Below are 17,149 nucleotides of genomic sequence, written 5' to 3'. Positions count from 1 at the left end.
CGATTGGAATGGGTTAATTCTATAATTATTGAGGTGGTCTAAAGAATGTAACAAGTATCGAATTGGGGATAATTTACTGATCACTAGCCAATGATAAAAAGGATGCAGCTTTCCGATTGGCTACTGTTAAACACCTACTCGTTGGTATAACTACCGTTTTTCTCTTTCTTTCGTTTTTGACGGACGGAAGGAGAAAGCTCATAAGTAGCCTACCAGTGTTTTAATTGTCACTTCGTCTATCATTTCCCCCATTTGATATGTACCAATAGAATACCAGCATCATCCCCAACTTTTACGAATCCCCAACTGTTGTTTCCATATCATGCAGGAGGTAAGAATGATGAGAACAAACCACTCTGGATGCCGGCATATATTATCATAAACCTCCCAACCATTGTGACTGTTGGCCCCTTTCCTCTCCCAACCGAAGCCGCCATATACCACAAATACACAGGAGAAGATGATGAAATCCTTGTAATAATCTGAACATGACCGCTTATCAACGTGTACACCGTGAGAAGCAACTGTGAGAGCGCTAAATTCCGGACGATCTGGACTTTATGGCCTTGTCGGATCCCATTGACTGGCGGGTCAACATCTTTCCGAGGCGTGACTGGGATTTGTTGGAAGTGAGAGTCTCGTAATACCTCATTGCCAGATATTCCCAAGATTACCATCATAGGCATGGCAAGTAAAAACAGAGGTATGTTCGAAACTGTCCAATATTTGAACGGTCCATTATTCCTAGTGAATGTTAGATGCGCTCTATTTTCCATCAGATTCAACGACATACCAGTAAAAGGCCTGCACAAAAGCATATATACTTGGAAGGGTATTTGAACACCATATTCTTGGATTCACGATGTCCGTTACCCCACAATACTCTTGATATGCGATATACTGTGGTGTGAGGAAGCCAATCCCAACACACATGCCTCCCAAACCAGTGATGATGAGGCGGCGAACGGCGAATATGTTGAACCCATTACTCAGACTCAAAAGAATTCTGAATGCTTCCTCAAGCAGGAGAAGTCCATTGAGCAATGCATTACTTCTGAAAGTAGTAGCAAGTCCGAATACTACGCCAGAAATGAGGATAAGAAGGTCGTGGCCTAAAGTTCTGTTGCTCTCTCCAGACTCAAAACTTTTCGCAAAAATGAATGCTCCCAAAAAGGTCAATAGTGCAGTAGAACTCTCAGCATATGGAGCAGACAGAAATATTCCAGCCGGTGATATAATGTGCAGAAGAGCAGTAACCAAAGCAAATCTCTCTGATGTGAAGAGTGTTAAGGTCAGGCTGTGCAGGACAAGAGTAGAAAATAGATGGGAGACATGAGCAATCAAGATCCCCACCAGTCCCTCCAGCCCATCGTAGCGGGGTACCCCAAGGTATTCAAGTCCTACCTTGGTCAACGACGCATACAGACGGACAGTTATCTCTATACTTACCGATAGTACTAAATTTTATCACGCGGGTAAAGCCCCACCCAAACGCCCATTCTTGCTCATAGACATATCCGCGATTTGACGCATGTACGAAGTAAATTGCATCCCATCTTACCAACTTGCCGATGAGGTATTGCACTACCGACGGTAACTTCTTTTTTCCGATTGAATGCAGACTCGACAGTAACAGACTGGTAGATGTGTCATAGCCTGGCCCTGGACTACAAGCTGCAATGAGCAGAAGCGAGATCTTCCAAAGTATAAAACATAGTATCAAGGTACGAACTGGTGCTCCAAGCGGATGAAGATATATTGAAGCCATGATGACGAAATGAGGTTTCGGCAGTTGGATTCAGCCCTTTGGAGAGAAGATTTCAAATCATATTCCTCGTGTGTTCCTCGACAGGGGTTACGATAAGATTAGGAAGCGGTGAAGAGATGTTTACATCTCGCTAAGTAGAGGTTACCCGAGGGATTCGATGCCAAGAGATTCGAATCTATAACGGAAATGTAAGAATTTCCGTACCTTGCAAGCTGATGGATCTTGTACGATTCAAAAATTTCATGGATATATTAAGGACCCAAGATTTTAAGGTCTTGTTGTGCGAAGTTCTACCAGAGCAAGAGTAAGAGTAAACAAAAACAAGTTAAAATGTTGATCACAAGCTCAGGCTAATCAGGCTTATTAACAGGGGATACGAGGGATCTCGGTGGCTAGGAGGGCCCGAGGAGAGGAAGAATTGAGGGGATATCGGTGTTTAGGTAGTAGAAACTAATGAGTGGTGTACTTCGTATGCCCTTCCTGAAGTACAGAGTCGATGTAAGATATTTTTACAGGAGACAAGATCTACATCCCTCTTTCATTCAAAAAAATCTTGAGGGGTTTTTAACCAAATTTTGGTTGATCGGAAGTTATTAGCTGTTTGAAACTAGCCTATTTTTATCCCAATCTCATTAGATAGATTTCATGATCAGCTTCAGTCAAGGCTCTAATCAACCACCGCCTCTTGCCTCAAACTCCTTTCGAAGAATCTCATTAGCTAGATCCTGATACGAAGAGAGAAAAAAGCATAGAGGAAGAGGCCTGTCGTGTAGCACAGCGCACCAGTTGAAGATCTAGGTATCTATTGATCATCTGTGAATCGAGATCGAGTCATTGAGACCCCTGCGATTGCAGCAACACCTACTGGGGAACATTGTGTATATGGTGTGAAGTACCGGAAAATGAAAACGTTTCCAGAAGTCCGTGAGGATTATCCGTAGTTGATCACTTGATAGTAACACAACAAAACGTGTATTTCCAAGTCTGTTATGAGTAAAGGCTGATCAGAATGAATGTGATGACCTTGCCTAGATGTCACCTAGTACTATAGGTAAGTGTGACTTTTCTACATCATTTCCTATTACGACAATCACTCTTGCAATAAGCGTCGGCTGATTGTCGTCCCATCTTCTGTTGATATAAATCATTACCTAGTAGCATTCTCATTCTTGCTCTAGCCTATGAAACAGAAATTTCGGATGTCGGACCCAATCCGAGGAAACCGAGAAGATTCCTTGCACCGACCTCTTTTTTCTGCCACGAACGCATCCCTCAATGACAAACTCTTTCTCTCATCGAGGCCAATCGTGCATCCGTCTGTGAAAATTCTATGCAGTCGTGTGGAGAAGGCTCCTCGGAGGGTTAAAAATGAAAATTCTATGCAACCGTGTGGAGAGGCTCGGAGGGTTGAAAAATAAACTGACAGTTTGCAGAGTTTTGATATAACTTCCAGCATTCATTGTACGTTGGGTGGGGCTCTTACTGAGCCTAGGAGACCAAATTCGCATGGCGGGTAGGGTTACTGGTATTTATATGCAGCATCGGCTGATCATTGTAAGGGATGTTCAAGTACCTGATCAAGGATTACCTGCTCCAAATTGCTGACGTCTATTTGCTGCATTTCAGAAACATACAAAAGAGGTACTGTCAAACCCGGTCTTTCCGTCTGGAACTCCACTCGAACTTAGTTTATTTGACCCAAGGGATTGGAGGTTCCCAGATTAGTTCCCAGCCAACTCATACATATTTAGACGTTATTGCTGACATCCAGCTCTTCCACTCGGATTCTGCCTGCTTCTCATTCTATCTATCTATCTATCTATCTATCTATCTATCTATCTCTCTCCTTCAACTTTCACGCCGCTGTGCGGAATTTGCTGACATTCTCGAACAATGATGACTATGTGAATACATCTCGGGTGTTGTAAGACCTGTCTTCAGTCTCCAGCGAACGTCTGACCACAAGCACTCTCAATACAAAGTCTATCCCACCGGCTCTTGCATCTGTGCGAATTTGGGAACAAGCAATATCGCTATCGTCAGGTTTCCGCCATTGAATCAATTCACCTCCTTGGCTTCATACATACATTTTTTCTAGCCCTTTCTCCGCCAGCCCTACGATTTCACCTCTTTCCATGCATACGGAGAACATCAAACCTAGTAGCGACCTCAAAGCTTCGAAACTTTTCAGATCCTTCGAAAGAGCAGCTTCGCAGTCGCGGATACCCTCGCACACGAGGACGTCCCTTTGCTGGGACGTCCCTTCCCATCAATATGCTTTTACATTCAGCAGCCGGCATGCACAACCATGAGTACTCGCATTCTAGCCTTCCTGCTCGGCCACGCAGCGATTTGATGCCTAGAAGATCACCTTTGAATAGGTCACCTTTTTCGAATCCTGGCCCAGAATTATCCACAACTAATGAAAATCCAATACCGGCTTTATCAACTCGACCCTCGAGAGCATTATCTGAATATATACCTCGCAAGTTAGAACATCAACAGGTGCACACCGTTCGATTTCAGGAGCCCGAAACGGATAGAATGAGCGAAGATGGCAGATCGATTGCGAACTCGGAAGGAAGTCGGACAACAAATGGAGGTCGGCGGCGCAAGAGATCATCAAAAGCTAGCACAACATACAGCTTGGCACACCCAGCTCCAACTTTGACACACAAGCAACGGTTATTGAATATTCGCCCGAAATTGCTAATGCAATTGCAGTTATTGTCAGTCGATAAAAGGCCCAGACCTACACTGGACGTCCTTCCTTCAACGGTTTTTGTCTCCAGATTGGCTAAGAGGTTTCCTCGAGCGTTTAGAGGAAAAGGTGTATTGGGTGCAAACGACATAATGATTGTCAGGAGCGAAGACTACGATACACCGGAACCCTCCATTGACGATACAGATTCTGATGAAGAGGGATTTTCGAATAGAGATCTTGTTGCAGTTGTTTGCCAAATGCCCAAGGATGAAGGGGGCTCTCAAGGAAAAGCCGAAATAGTTTTAGGTGATGGTTCTGTGTGGTTCGCAAGCCCACTACCAACAGGTTCTTATGAAATGACAAAATTTGACGAATCAGGAGCAAAGGTGACCACTATTCGATGGGTGAAAAAAGCATACCATCACAATATCTCCGATTTGCCTAATAACGATGTCAAATTCAATTTCAGTATCATAGACCCAAATTCTCGCCGACACGCAATCTTGGCGACTCTTACTCAAACAAAATTGGATATCCCGGATTATTATACCTCACTATCTCCTCCGCCTGGAACAGAAACCACAACGACACCGGTGAGTGAGGTATCCGGTGAACTCGACGATGAAGATGGCGGGATGGACACGATCATTGAGCGAATGCCTCAACTCATGGATGAGACAACGAGAACTCTGATTCAAGTCACGGGAATATGGGTTTCTTTACGCCAAGGCTGGTCTCCTTATTTCAAATACAACGATGCTATGGCTATCTTCAGCCAAAGTAAACACTCAAGAGACTCTATGAACGGGAGAACCAGAGCATCTTCATTTACGCCAGACCAAATGCGAGCAATGCCTGCTACTTCTCTGACTTCTACTCGTTCAAGCACGCCAGAATCTACATTTGGGGCTATTGGTGAAAAAATTCTCAATATTGGTAAAGCGAATTCCCTTACAGCGTCTTCGTCACAGGATACGATTACATCACCAAGGCGAGCGAGAGCCACATCCACCGGTGCCGCGTTCATGCAAAGGGCAGCAAGTCGCAAGATAAACACAATTGCCAGCGATAGTGAAGGAGAAAACATAGCTCAAATTCCTGAGAATAGTCAAAGCCCAAATTTCAAGGCAAATAGCGCGAACCGTGTTTCTTGTCCTCCTGGGTTAGGTGCCGTTGCGTCACCGACGCAGACTCCTCATCGAAGAGTGCAGTCTGCTCACATGGTTTCAAGCACAGCTACACAGAACACCGACAACAAAATCATGGATGGGCAGAGCGAAGATGCCCATAGCAAACCTCTTCCACTGAAACGGAAGAACAGCCGATGGAGATCGTTGATAAACTGTATTCGCCGTCGACCTTCTTCTCGTTCTCCCCTATCGTAATATTAACAGCAAACACTTTTGTATCAATACTTTTGGGCGGCATTAATGTTGGCGTTATTATCGTAAAAAGCATTGGGTTCAGGTATATATATAAATTTTGGAATATGAGGCACATTGGATGTGTGTTTGGCTTGGCGTTTGTAGATATCACCCCGGCATATTCGTTTTTCTTGGGAACACAACATGATACTCCGTGTGCTCTTACTTGTATTTTTCAAACAGAGTAAAGTTCGTAGGCTCTATCGACGAGGTAGGAATATTACAACAATGAACGGCATGTTATTTATCATCTCGTGTTTAGTCAGCATGCTTGCTGGAGTGATTGCTTGCTTGCTTGTTTGCTTGCTTTGGGGTTCCTTCAAGGCAGTCGTGATCACGTAGGCTTGTTACAAGTTGCAACCCAGCTAGCAGGTACCTGTCTCGACACTCATCAATGTGAACCTTACGTACGACTCAATGCCTAGCAAGAATTCCGTTTGTGCATAAATAACCTCTGGCGTTCCCTTCCATCCATTCTCGTGAATGGAGTGATTGAGTGACTGGCTGGTTGACTGACTGACTGACTGATCGAGTGACGCACGGAAATTCTCTCTTTGTTTAGAGTTGGCATACGAACCATTGAAGGCTGGATCTAGATTCATATCACATTTGTTGCAAGACCACATCATTTCGAGCCTCCCTCCGCCCCGTCCTGACTGGTACCTCCGTTCCTACCTGCACCGGTGCTACTCTGTTACTCGAATGCACTTACAAATCCATCAGACCAAACACCGCCACTCTTTCCCTTCTTGCTCCGTACACTACACGCAGCGCTCCAATAATCCCTGTCGACAGCTTCTGGTACCCGGTTCCCGCACGGATCTCGAGGCACAAGGCTGGTGCTCCCTCACTCTGTCCAACATCATAATTATCAAGACTTCTATGCTGTGACACTCTTTCAAATTCAATTTTTGCCCCTCTTCATCAATTACAGATTATTTAATGAGAACAGAGCTTCTCTGTAGCCTGTTGTTTTCTGGGCAACTTTCAAGAACTCCAATACTGCGGCTTTGGCGTTTATCTGGAAGCTGGTTCTGTCGTGTGTGATAGAGATCGCCTTCCCATCAACTGAGCTACTTGCCTGCTTTGTACAGGTACTTGTGCGATGCTCTTCCCTTCAAGTCATTCATAATTGCTAACGACAATTAGTTAATAGCTTCTCTCCCTCACACCCAGCCACTCAATTTGAGCCGCCATTCTCAAAAATAACGATTTGCAAGATGGACGAAGGGTTCACAAATGGCAAAAGCCATTCGCAGTACCTACAGAATATGCTCCAAGGAGGTTCGAGCGATACGATTTCGCGTGCAACTTCACCAGGTCTCGGCTTTGGGGCCAACGGAATCGATACCGACAGGGAGAAACGATACAGGCCCAGAACATTTCCATACTTCAAACTATTACCATATAAAGTCGAGGAGGAGACCGAACGTAATGTGGCGCTGGCAGAAATTATTAAGCAGCTTTATATTGCTCTCAAAGCTGAAGATATTGCACCTGGTGCTGTACATTGGACAAGAGAGCTGAGAGCATGGCTGAGTCTGAAATTCGACATTACTCGTGCGCTGCGTGTGAAGCTTGTAAAGCTCTATTACATGCTTTCGTTGGCCCCGGGCTTGGACTTGAGCAATGGAGAAAGATTTGAGAGCATGTTCAGATTCCTTTTGACTAGGTATGTTGGACCGTCTTCATTATTCTGCACAACTAATGATGTATTAGAAAAAAGCATCACCTCAAACCCGGAGCAGATCTTATTCTTGATTGGCGCCCGCTCTGGAGAGAAATTAAAGGTCTCGTTCTTCCCCATGAAATGGCAGCGCATCAGGGTAGCCGAAAGCGAAGCCACAAGAACGTTGCGAGTCTTGCAGCTTATGCATCGCAGTTTTTTGATCCTGGTGAAAGAAAAGCTATGTTCGAGGAGATTCTACCATATTTTAGCACCTCGGATTGTTCATACGCATTCATTACCCTTGGGGCTCTGAATATGATGATGCCAACTCAGCCATCACTGAATGAATCGGGCTTACTTCAACAACCCCAAGACTACCTGCCTACCCTTTTCCATCTTTGGTCACTCGTCAACCGTTCCAAGATCTTTGACGTAACATTTTTAGACATGTTTTCGAGGCTTGCCCGAGACTCTGTAGCTAACGAACACGTTAACTTCTCCGAACATGGTATATTCACAAAGGAACAATCCGATCTTATATTTACAGCAATTTTGAGGTTGACCGAGATACCCGTTGGGCAAGCTACCACTCCGTATAGCCCAATGGTGGACATGGCTTCCGGCCTTGGCGTATATCTCGAAACAGACAAGAAGCGAACACCTGTTGGATATACGATTGCACGATGGATAGTAATGTCTCTTTCGCCATTATCTCTCAACAGCGAAAATTCGATTTTGTCAAATCTTGAGGGCTTGATACAGTCCATTGATACCTTTTTCCATCCGTCGAACAATGGAAACTGGGCAGATATACTATCACAGACTGTTTTTCATCTCGTTGATTTCTTCCTCTTGCGTTGGAATCGAGAACAGAGTGGCGAAATGGACACACCACCCACGCGACGCATTACTCCCGAATTAAAGAAGAGATTCGTCCTCATTCTTAAAGATGTAGTTTTCATGGGAATCTTTTCCAAAAGATCAAAGATTCTCAACTACTATTTTGTTGCACTTCAAGGTCTGGCGAATCTTGAACCAAACTTAATCTTGCCAGGAGCAATGCAGAGATTTTACCCTTCCCTTCAAGGTTTGGTTGAGGTCCATCGAACTTCTTCATCTTTATGTAGTCTTCAAATGCTCGCCAATGTTATGTCAAAACATAAGGGATATCGTTGTCATATTACAGCGTTGCTAGCTCTAGCTTTGCCTGGTATCGATGCCAATGATTTGTCCAAAACCCAATATACTTTGAATTTTATACAGGCTGTAGCATTTAGTATACCATTTACGGATCTCACAAAGAATCACGATGGTATACATGACACATCCCTTGCCATTCAATGGGTACAGGGTGAGATGGAACGACTAGAACGAGATGGCCCAAACGTGGAGATCGACTATGACACGGAGCTTAGCGATGAAGACGAAGCCAGTATCTTGCGATCTTCCACCGCAGGCTTTGGTGAGTTCGTCTTAGCTCTGCTCGGGAAAGTATTTACGTTGTTGGAGAATTTACCTGAACAAAACCGGCTACGAACCGGAGCCCCGGAAGAAAACGTGGTCAACGTCTTACCCAGCGCTCTCACACCATTGTTTTGCTCTTTGTCGCCTGATCTCTTCGACATAGCATTAGAGAAAATGGCAGCTTTCATTAATAGCCATGTTGTCCACCAGGCTAGAGATGCAATGGCATTTATCGTCAATTCCATGTGCAAGGCTAATCCAGAGAGGACGATAAAACTACTTTTGCCGATGCTTGTTGTTGGTATCCGAAACGAGATTGATTTCAATGATGCTGCATCTAACAGGAGTGGTGGTTCTGACGTATTGCCTCGCGATCGAGCTTTAGTTTGGCATTTGAGTATGCTTAGCATGATTGTTGTTCATGTCGGAGATGCAGTTATGCCATATAAGAAAGAGCTTTTTGATATAGCTCTTTATATGCAGGAAAAATGTTACGGCCTCGCCACAACTCATGTCTCTAATTTTATTCATCACCTTTTGCTCAACCTCACCACAATCTATCCTGTTGATACTGCCCTATATGAACCAGAAGTTTTTGAGAGAGGCCTTGATGTCAGCGATTGGGGTCGCAACACTAAGCCATCCGAATTAACGATAAAATGGCATGTGCCTTCCTCCGATGAGATCAATCTTGCCGTTGAAATATTTGAGTCTCAAGTAAAGACCTCAATCGAGAAGCTTGACAACTTAACCAGCGATTCTCCAGCCGTTTCACGAAATGGTAAGAACAAAGAGTGGTCAGATGAGGTTGAAAGAGCTCTCACACATATTCGGTTGATGATGTCCGGTGTTTCTGTCCTATTTGATCCCAAAGCAGCTTCTGGGAATCTACATGCAGAATCTGAGTCGGATAACGATATCACTATGAATGGAGATAACCCGATGGAAGGTGATGATGATCCTTTAGCGGAAGCCTCCGAAGATGAGGAAACCAGACCTCAATTTCATTATCGTGCGGGATACCTTTTGGAAAAGGATAGCCCAGCGTACGTTCGTATACATAAACTTCGCGAAGATGTTGGCCACCTATATTGCAAGATGCACAACTTTCTCATGAAGTATCAAGAAGATGATGTTCCTTGTTTCACCGCGCTTTACTTGGCATACAAATCATGGATTACCGATGTTGGCAATGAGAAGTCTGCTCATACCTTAGAACGAATGAACAAAATCTACCTCTCAGAGATTCGTTCCTTCAAAGTTACCGGTCTTAGGAAGGTATATCCAAGACCCTTGTTGATAAAGCGTGCTGGAAGCTATCATCTACAGCGCTCTAAGCACAATGCATCGGCACGACAGAAGTCGGATCTTGATAAAGAACTTCTTTTAAATCTAGCAACATCCGCCATTTCCCAATATGCCGAAGTTCGAGTCACGGCTCAGCAAGCTATGGAATCAGCTCTAAAGAGCGTTATTGGCGGTCGACCTCTAGTTGTACCCCAATTACTCAGTGCCTTTAGGACAGCTTTGGAAACAAATGATTTTGACCGGATCAAAGGGTGTCTTTATACGTTATTATTCGGTAGCCTTACGAAAACAATCTCGAAAGATTGGCGGTTTGCGCCAGAGCTGATTGATCTATATATTAAGTCTGGATCTGTCGATAAGCCCTCTATTCAAAAAGTAGGTAACACCGCCATGTACGGAGGATTGATTGAATTTGGCAGAAGAATGGAGACCCTCGTTGTCCTCGACCAAGCTCTTATTCAAGAAATAGAGCCACAAGAAGATTGTCACTCCACTATCAAGACCAGAAACGACTTTATTGTTGGGCGACGTGTTAGAGTAGAAGAAAAGAAGTGGAAATTAGCAGTGGAGCTTACTGCATTTGCAAAAACTGCTCACTGGAAACTTGCTGGGCGTTGTACTTTGTTCATTAACAATTTGGGTCTCCGAGTGCAAACACTTGCACCACCCGAAATGATTGAGCTCGCTACGCTAGGAGCCGTCACTGAACATCCTGGGCTTCGAGCTGCTCATACTGAATTCATGACCCGCATCTTAAATCACATTGAAACTCGTGCTATCTATGGCCACAGCTTCGAGAAATATATTCGCGAAGAGGAATTTCAGCCTAACAAGCTTGAGGTTCCCGTGGATAATAAAGATCCCGAGTGGACGAAGAAGTTCTTGGACTCCTTTGCAGAGCCTGGACAGCCAGAATATTATTTGGATCGTGATTGGCCCGGATGGCTTGTCTGGGGTAAGAGCTTTCATGCCATGCGAGCAGACCCTATAGAATTTACGGATTTCGATGAGCTAGAAACTTCTGCGAGAAAGCAAATCGGGTCTCTATTGACATTAGACTGGTATCAAAAATTCTTCATGTACATGAAGCAAGAGCCAAGAGACACCTCTGCAGATCGATTTCGAGTGCAGAATACAACTTTGCTAGTTCAAACATTCGAGTTGATGCATTCCGGACTCACTTCAGCTAACTTTGATGATATTAAAGAAGAGGTCAAAAAAGTTTACGAAGATGGTAGTGACAAGCATCAGCATCGTGCAACAGCAGAGATCGTGGCTGGGCTTATGCTTTCCACATATGACTTTCCGAATAAGAAACGTGATGAGGTCTGGGCTTTCTGCTTACCTATCATGTTAAATGTCTTCTCCGAAGGGTTGACACCAGAAAACTTGACTTATTGGGTCACCGGTCTTCATATGGTTATCGGCGGCAGAGACCCCAGGTCATCAAGAGAACTTTTTGATTTCCTTGTTTCATTCCGGTTGGATATCACATCTAATGCAGCCTTTAAGGATAGTTCCAAGATTCAGCTCTTGGATGTTGCTATCTCTGATGCTGGTTGGCATTTCCGCAACGACGAGCCCATCCTACGAGATTTCCTTGACCACATCGACCACCCGTATAAAGCTGTGAGAGAAGCAATTGGCCGAGCAACTGCTACCATATATCGTATGAGATACTTCGAGGCATTCAGAGATGTAGATACTCTTCTAGAGGCAAACAAGTCGGCTTCTTCCATTGGTATCAAGCCTTACGAACCCACGGAAGATTTCTCTTCAACCATCAGAGACGTCTTCAAGCGACTAGAAGTTTGGCGTGGTCAACGAGCTCAGGGTGAGCAGACACCAACCTCATATACCAATGGTAGCAAAACCGTATTGTTATGGCTTGATTCCACTTTGCAATCTTACGAATGTACCCAACTTATTAGTTTCTTCCCGAATGTATTTATGGAGCAACTATTACATATGATGGATGTCAAAGAAGATCCAGAGCTTCAACGTCTCGCTTATCACGTATACCGCCACCTTCCCAATATCCCGTTCCGTGCTGGCGAAGATGGTGAGTTTATCTCGGCCCTCATTCGTATCGGCAAGGTATCCGGATCATGGCATCAACGTTTACGAACCTTGATCAACATGCAAGTGATCTACTTCCGTCGCATATTCCTCATCAGGCCCGCGGAGCAGCAAGCTCTCTTTACAGCCGTCGCTGAGATGCTTGAAGACCCACAACTCGAAGTCCGTCTTGGTGCATCTACTACTCTCGCTGGCATGATTCGATGTTCGCCCATCGTTCTTCGTAATAATATCCTATCTTCTCTGCGCATCAAATTTACGCAAGCTCTCAAGAAGAACCCTATGCCCAAGAAAGTACAAGGTGTAAGCACACCAGTAAATTCAAATACTCAAATTATCAAAAGACATGCGGCTGTTCTCGGATTAGGTGCCTTGGTCAACGCATTCCCATATGCAACACCACCACCCGAATGGATGCCAGAGGTATTGGCTACTTTAGCAAGTAGAGCTGCAAATGATGCTGGTGCAATTGGCAAGACCGTGAAGAGCGTTTTGGCTGATTTCAAGAAAACTCGTCAGGACACTTGGGTAACGGATCAGAAGGTATGCTTTTATCACTCTTTTGCCTTCTACATTCTCTTCCCTCAGAAAGAAACACGTAACTAATCATTTGCAACAGTATTTCACACCCGAACAGTTGGAGGATTTAGAAGGCGTGCTCTGGAAATCCTATTTTGCATGAGGTACGCGTTGCGTTGGCACAATACCTGGGGCAGAGCTTGCGATGGTAATTGAGGTTTATGTTAAATGATCTTGAAGAGCATGAGTGATGACATAGATGGGACTTCTATTTTTGCGCGATTGGATTACTAGTATACCCCTCAAAGTATGTTCTCGACCCGAGCTACGATCTGAACAAGAAGTTACATATGGTATAGGTCGAATCTTCTCTCTTGTTTGGCCTAGGACTAAGATCACGAGTATAATGGGATATCAAGACGTCAAAACGTTAAGAATGGGAGGGAAAGAAATACAATGGGTTATGGCTTGAAATATGGTGAACAAACGAGAGTCGATGATACCATTGGTGAATTTGTGGCTAAGGATGTCTACCTGTGTTTAGCATTGACGTCACATTGCATTTGTTAGCGTAGAGTTTAGGGAATATAATCTCGTGTGTATGAATCATTTGATATGAGTGTGAAGATTGTGAGAGTTGGGGGTGAATGATGAGTTTAGTGTTAGGTTTGTGCTATCTATGTTCCTCTTGGAAGGGCAGATTGCGGAAGTATAGTACGTAGTATTTTATGTTAGATATCTCTGAGAATCTTCCATATGAGTTGGACTGGATATTTGCGGCGTGGAATTGATATTCCTAAGTGTGAGATAGGTAGAGTAGGGAGAGGAGGTAGATAGGTTTATGGGCTTTGGGGGGAGGTGGGATGAACCTCGAGGGAACTGTAAGGATGTGGAAGGTAGGTAAATAATTGGATTTTGTGTGTATGTTCTAATTTTCTGTGTCATTTCGAGAATGAATAGTTGTGTATCTATCTGCTATATTATATGAATGGATGTTGACGATTTAAATGCTAGAGGGAGAGGATACCATTGGGATTGAAATCGGAGTATTTTCATTAATGGAAATGGATGTCATAGACTGTTAGAATCTCTCTGAATAGATATTTGATGGAGGAAAGGAGATATTGTGAGGTACGTAAATCCCTAGATTTTGCGAATCTCTTCGTCTTTGATTCCGGACTTTCGGGGGGGGGAGAGGGGGGCTCGAGTTTTTGATGCTTTCTTACCATCTTACCATGTGTAGGCATTTATTTGCAGCTTTTTGTACGTGTCTTCACTATTGACTGAAGGAGTTTTCTGTTTCTATCTCTCTGCCTCTTAACTTTTATTCTGTCTTCCTGCTGCATTTGAGTAAACGGGCGTGATAATGGTCAAGATCTCACCTCTTCCCCTCCCCCTCCCCTCCGACCTAGTCAAATCACGTCAAAAAATCACAACAACGAAAATATTCCAATAACATTGTTCACATTTCTTGCTGTCCGAACGATATTATGTAGTGAGAGATACTGTATCCCATACTAACTACATACATACACCCACCTACCAAACCAAACCAATCAATCACCCCCTCTCTCTCCTCCTTCCCTCTTCAACCTCTCACACTCAACCCTCGTTCCCAAAACGGCAAACTCTCAAATCCCAGTTCCCATGCCCCCACGTCCCATCCCCGCTCTAATATCGCCAGTCCCACACCCGTTATCCATCACTCAGCCCATCCAAACCCAACCCCAATCCGCAAATCCGCAAATCCACGCCCGAGAGAAACACCCTCCCCTTCACCACCACACTGCACCACACCACACAAAACCCTTCCATACCCTTCGCATTTCTTCCAGCGCCCCTCCCTCCCATCTCATCTCATCTCATCTAAACCCATCTGAATCCGACCGCAAGCACCAGCCCAATCAAAAAACCCAAGTGGGGACCCACCAACCGCTGACACACCCAAGCCGCGCACATGTCCGGTACCGAGAAAAAAACATGGGTTCACCCTTCCTTCCCAGTCTTTCGCAGCCATGTCCGCGTCTTCGAGAACGAATCCCACCCCGAACCCTGTGGATCGCGATGGATCCTCGGGGGATTAACTTATCTCGCTGCATAATCTTTTGCCCCTCTCTCGCAGAGTTGGAAAGTACGGATGAGAGCGAGGGAGGTGGGTGGGTGCGCGTGGTGCCAAATTTCGAAGAGGGTGTGTTTCTCCTTCTTTGTTCTTTCGCTTCGTCCATCTATCGGGGAGATTGGGAAGGGGTGCGGATTTCTGGGTTGGTAATCTACGAGGGGAATGGGCAGTGCGGAGCTCAGGGTGTGGAAGACTATGTTTATTGGTATTGCTATTGTTCTTATTTTTTGGTTTTGGTTTTGGTTTTGCCATTGCTATTGCTATTGCTATTGATGCAGATCAGTGATCATCCGCGAGGACGTTTGGAAATATTGGATTTGGTGGTGGAGATAGATGGCAAGGGAGCGAGCGAGCGAGGGAGGGAGGGAGGAAGGGGGTTGAGACAATTTCTTGAATTCTATATCTAATTCTATTCACAACAATACGTAATACGCATATCATACATAATGGCAATGGCTCATATACATGTTGCATAGCCAAGCACAAATAATTCCATACATTTCCACAAAATTAACCACTTGTTCAATTCCACATACCTGGTCCGGTCCGGTGTTGGGAATCCCGCATAGTATCCGTGCCGTCTACGTGAATCATAAATGTCAATTGTGATCTAGAGGTGAAATATTCCATTTTCATCTCAATCTCCTTTTTCTTTCTCGGGATTTCCGGTCTTTATTCACTCCACGCGAATCATCGTACGATAATTGTCTATCTTGTCTTGGTTTCACTGAATCTTGAAATCGGCATTGGAAAGTATGGATGGGGTGTCTGAGTTGGACGTCACTTTCTGGGTTTTGGGTTGCTGGAATTCTTGTTTCTATTCCTGTCCTTGTTTCTGGCATGGGGGTATTAGTCTTTGGGTTCGGGTTTTGCCTAGTATCTAAACTTTGGTATTTTGACTTTGAGTTTGAGTTTTGTGGCGCTGGTCTTATTTTAAATAGAAACTCAGGGGGGTCATCGAGTGGTCGGGACAAATCTGTGTCAGCCTAAAGTATCATATTTGGTAATATCTATCGTATATTTGAAGACCACAGGCAATCACTGTTATATTTTGAGCTATTCAAAAGAGGACTTGTGATTCGAATTTGCATAATTTGCAAAATCTAAGTACATTAAGAGTCCAGAAAGATACCCATCTCGGACTAGCTTTTTGCGTTAAAGGCATTGAGACTAGAACATTTGAAGACTTCTATAAGAGAAATATTGCAGTGATGATCCTGCATAAACTGGTCGGTCAAGGAAAAGGCCACTGCGCTCCAAGTATACACCCTCGAACACTGTAAATTCGTGTCAGCTGCTCAAGAGACATCGTGGCAGCATCCACTTGGTGGGAGAAGGACGAATCGGAAAAGGTGTTAGCCATCCATTAATAGACATGTCTGAGCAATGCGTGCACGAGAGCCTCCACAGTGATAGTAATTGCAATAGCTATTGTATGCATGTGAGTCATTATGTGCTTCTACGCTGATGATGTTGATTTCCTGGGTCTCGGCAGAATGATCGAGATGACTTCAGGGGGGTTTTATTGCATGCAGATCATGTAGACGACGATATTGCATTGCCCACACTAATGACTACTAACATAGACATTGTATGCCCTAAAATAGAAATTTTGATATTCTCAAATATATCTGATCAATATTTGATGTAGTGTATCAGAAAGCATGAATCATCAATCCTATGGTAGATGCAAGGGGGACGTTCTTGTCGTGCTATCACGAACATTCTGTGACACAACACTGCTTTACTTTGACGCTACTCGAGGGAATGACACTGGCAAGTCAGGAGAGTTCGTATAAGCTTGGAAAAGTAGCATTAGGAAACGAGGCAACGAATAATCCCCCTATCATCAATCAGGTATACCCAGATGCTTCCAATAAACCATATGTAGAAAGAGATGCATTATCTAGCATGGTGTTCGTGGAGATATTGATTAATAGCTGACGCTCGATAAAACCAGACAAGAAGGAGCTCGAGAAAAAATATACATTGGCAATTATTGTAGCCTCAAAGAAGTAATCCGGGACTGATCTCATCAGTATCATGAGACGTCAGTATATCATGTGGCTCTAACTATACGGGCATATCCGGAAGC

The 17,149-nt window shown here is 44.3% G+C and overlaps 3 protein-coding genes across 3 annotated transcripts; 2 read left to right on the top strand and 1 right to left on the bottom strand.

Moving 5' to 3' along the window:
• Positions 1-9: 9 nt before the first annotated feature.
• Bcgpi18 lies at positions 10-1,847 on the bottom strand. The gene is made up of 3 exons (XM_024692073.1): positions 1,450-1,847; positions 794-1,400; positions 10-744 (listed from the first exon to the last, which is right to left on the bottom strand). The coding sequence occupies exons 1-3, from the start codon at positions 1,766-1,768 to the stop codon at positions 321-323; spliced, it is 1,350 nt and encodes a 449-aa protein (XP_024547846.1). The 5' UTR covers positions 1,769-1,847; the 3' UTR covers positions 10-320.
• Positions 1,848-3,322: 1,475 nt separating this feature from the next.
• Positions 3,323-6,157, top strand: BCIN_03g06430 (hypothetical protein). Its single transcript, XM_001555383.2, has one exon. The coding sequence runs from the start codon at positions 4,043-4,045 to the stop codon at positions 5,855-5,857; it is 1,815 nt and encodes a 604-aa protein (XP_001555433.2). The 5' UTR covers positions 3,323-4,042; the 3' UTR covers positions 5,858-6,157.
• A 626-nt stretch (positions 6,158-6,783) lies between these two features.
• Bcblm10 lies at positions 6,784-13,600 on the top strand. Its single transcript, XM_024692072.1, has 4 exons — positions 6,784-6,996; positions 7,046-7,568; positions 7,616-12,959; positions 13,036-13,600. The coding sequence occupies exons 2-4, from the start codon at positions 7,117-7,119 to the stop codon at positions 13,096-13,098; spliced, it is 5,859 nt and encodes a 1,952-aa protein (XP_024547845.1). The 5' UTR covers positions 6,784-6,996; positions 7,046-7,116; the 3' UTR covers positions 13,099-13,600.
• Positions 13,601-17,149: the final 3,549 nt, after the last annotated feature.

Source organism: Botrytis cinerea, chromosome 3 (assembly GCF_000143535.2).
Source record: "Botrytis cinerea B05.10 chromosome 3, complete sequence".
Classification (NCBI taxonomy): domain Eukaryota; kingdom Fungi; phylum Ascomycota; class Leotiomycetes; order Helotiales; family Sclerotiniaceae; genus Botrytis; species Botrytis cinerea.
Note: the sequence above shows the minus strand (reverse complement) of the source record. Positions and strands in the feature narration are given on the sequence as shown.

Coding starts and splice junctions, on each gene's coding strand:
- Bcgpi18 (XM_024692073.1), bottom strand. CDS start 1,768: ATGGCTTCAATATATCTTCATCCGCTTGGAGCACCAGTTCGTACCTTG. Junction 1,401..1,449: donor GATAAAATTTAGTACTATCG/GTAAGTATAGAG, acceptor TGACCAAGGTAG/GACTTGAATACCTTGGGGTA. Junction 745..793: donor TTTGTGCAGGCCTTTTACTG/GTATGTCGTTGA, acceptor AACATTCACTAG/GAATAATGGACCGTTCAAAT.
- BCIN_03g06430 (XM_001555383.2), top strand. CDS start 4,043: ATGCTTTTACATTCAGCAGCCGGCATGCACAACCATGAGTACTCGCAT.
- Bcblm10 (XM_024692072.1), top strand. CDS start 7,117: ATGGACGAAGGGTTCACAAATGGCAAAAGCCATTCGCAGTACCTACAG. Junction 7,569..7,615: donor TTCAGATTCCTTTTGACTAG/GTATGTTGGACC, acceptor ATGATGTATTAG/AAAAAAGCATCACCTCAAAC. Junction 12,960..13,035: donor CTTGGGTAACGGATCAGAAG/GTATGCTTTTAT, acceptor CATTTGCAACAG/TATTTCACACCCGAACAGTT.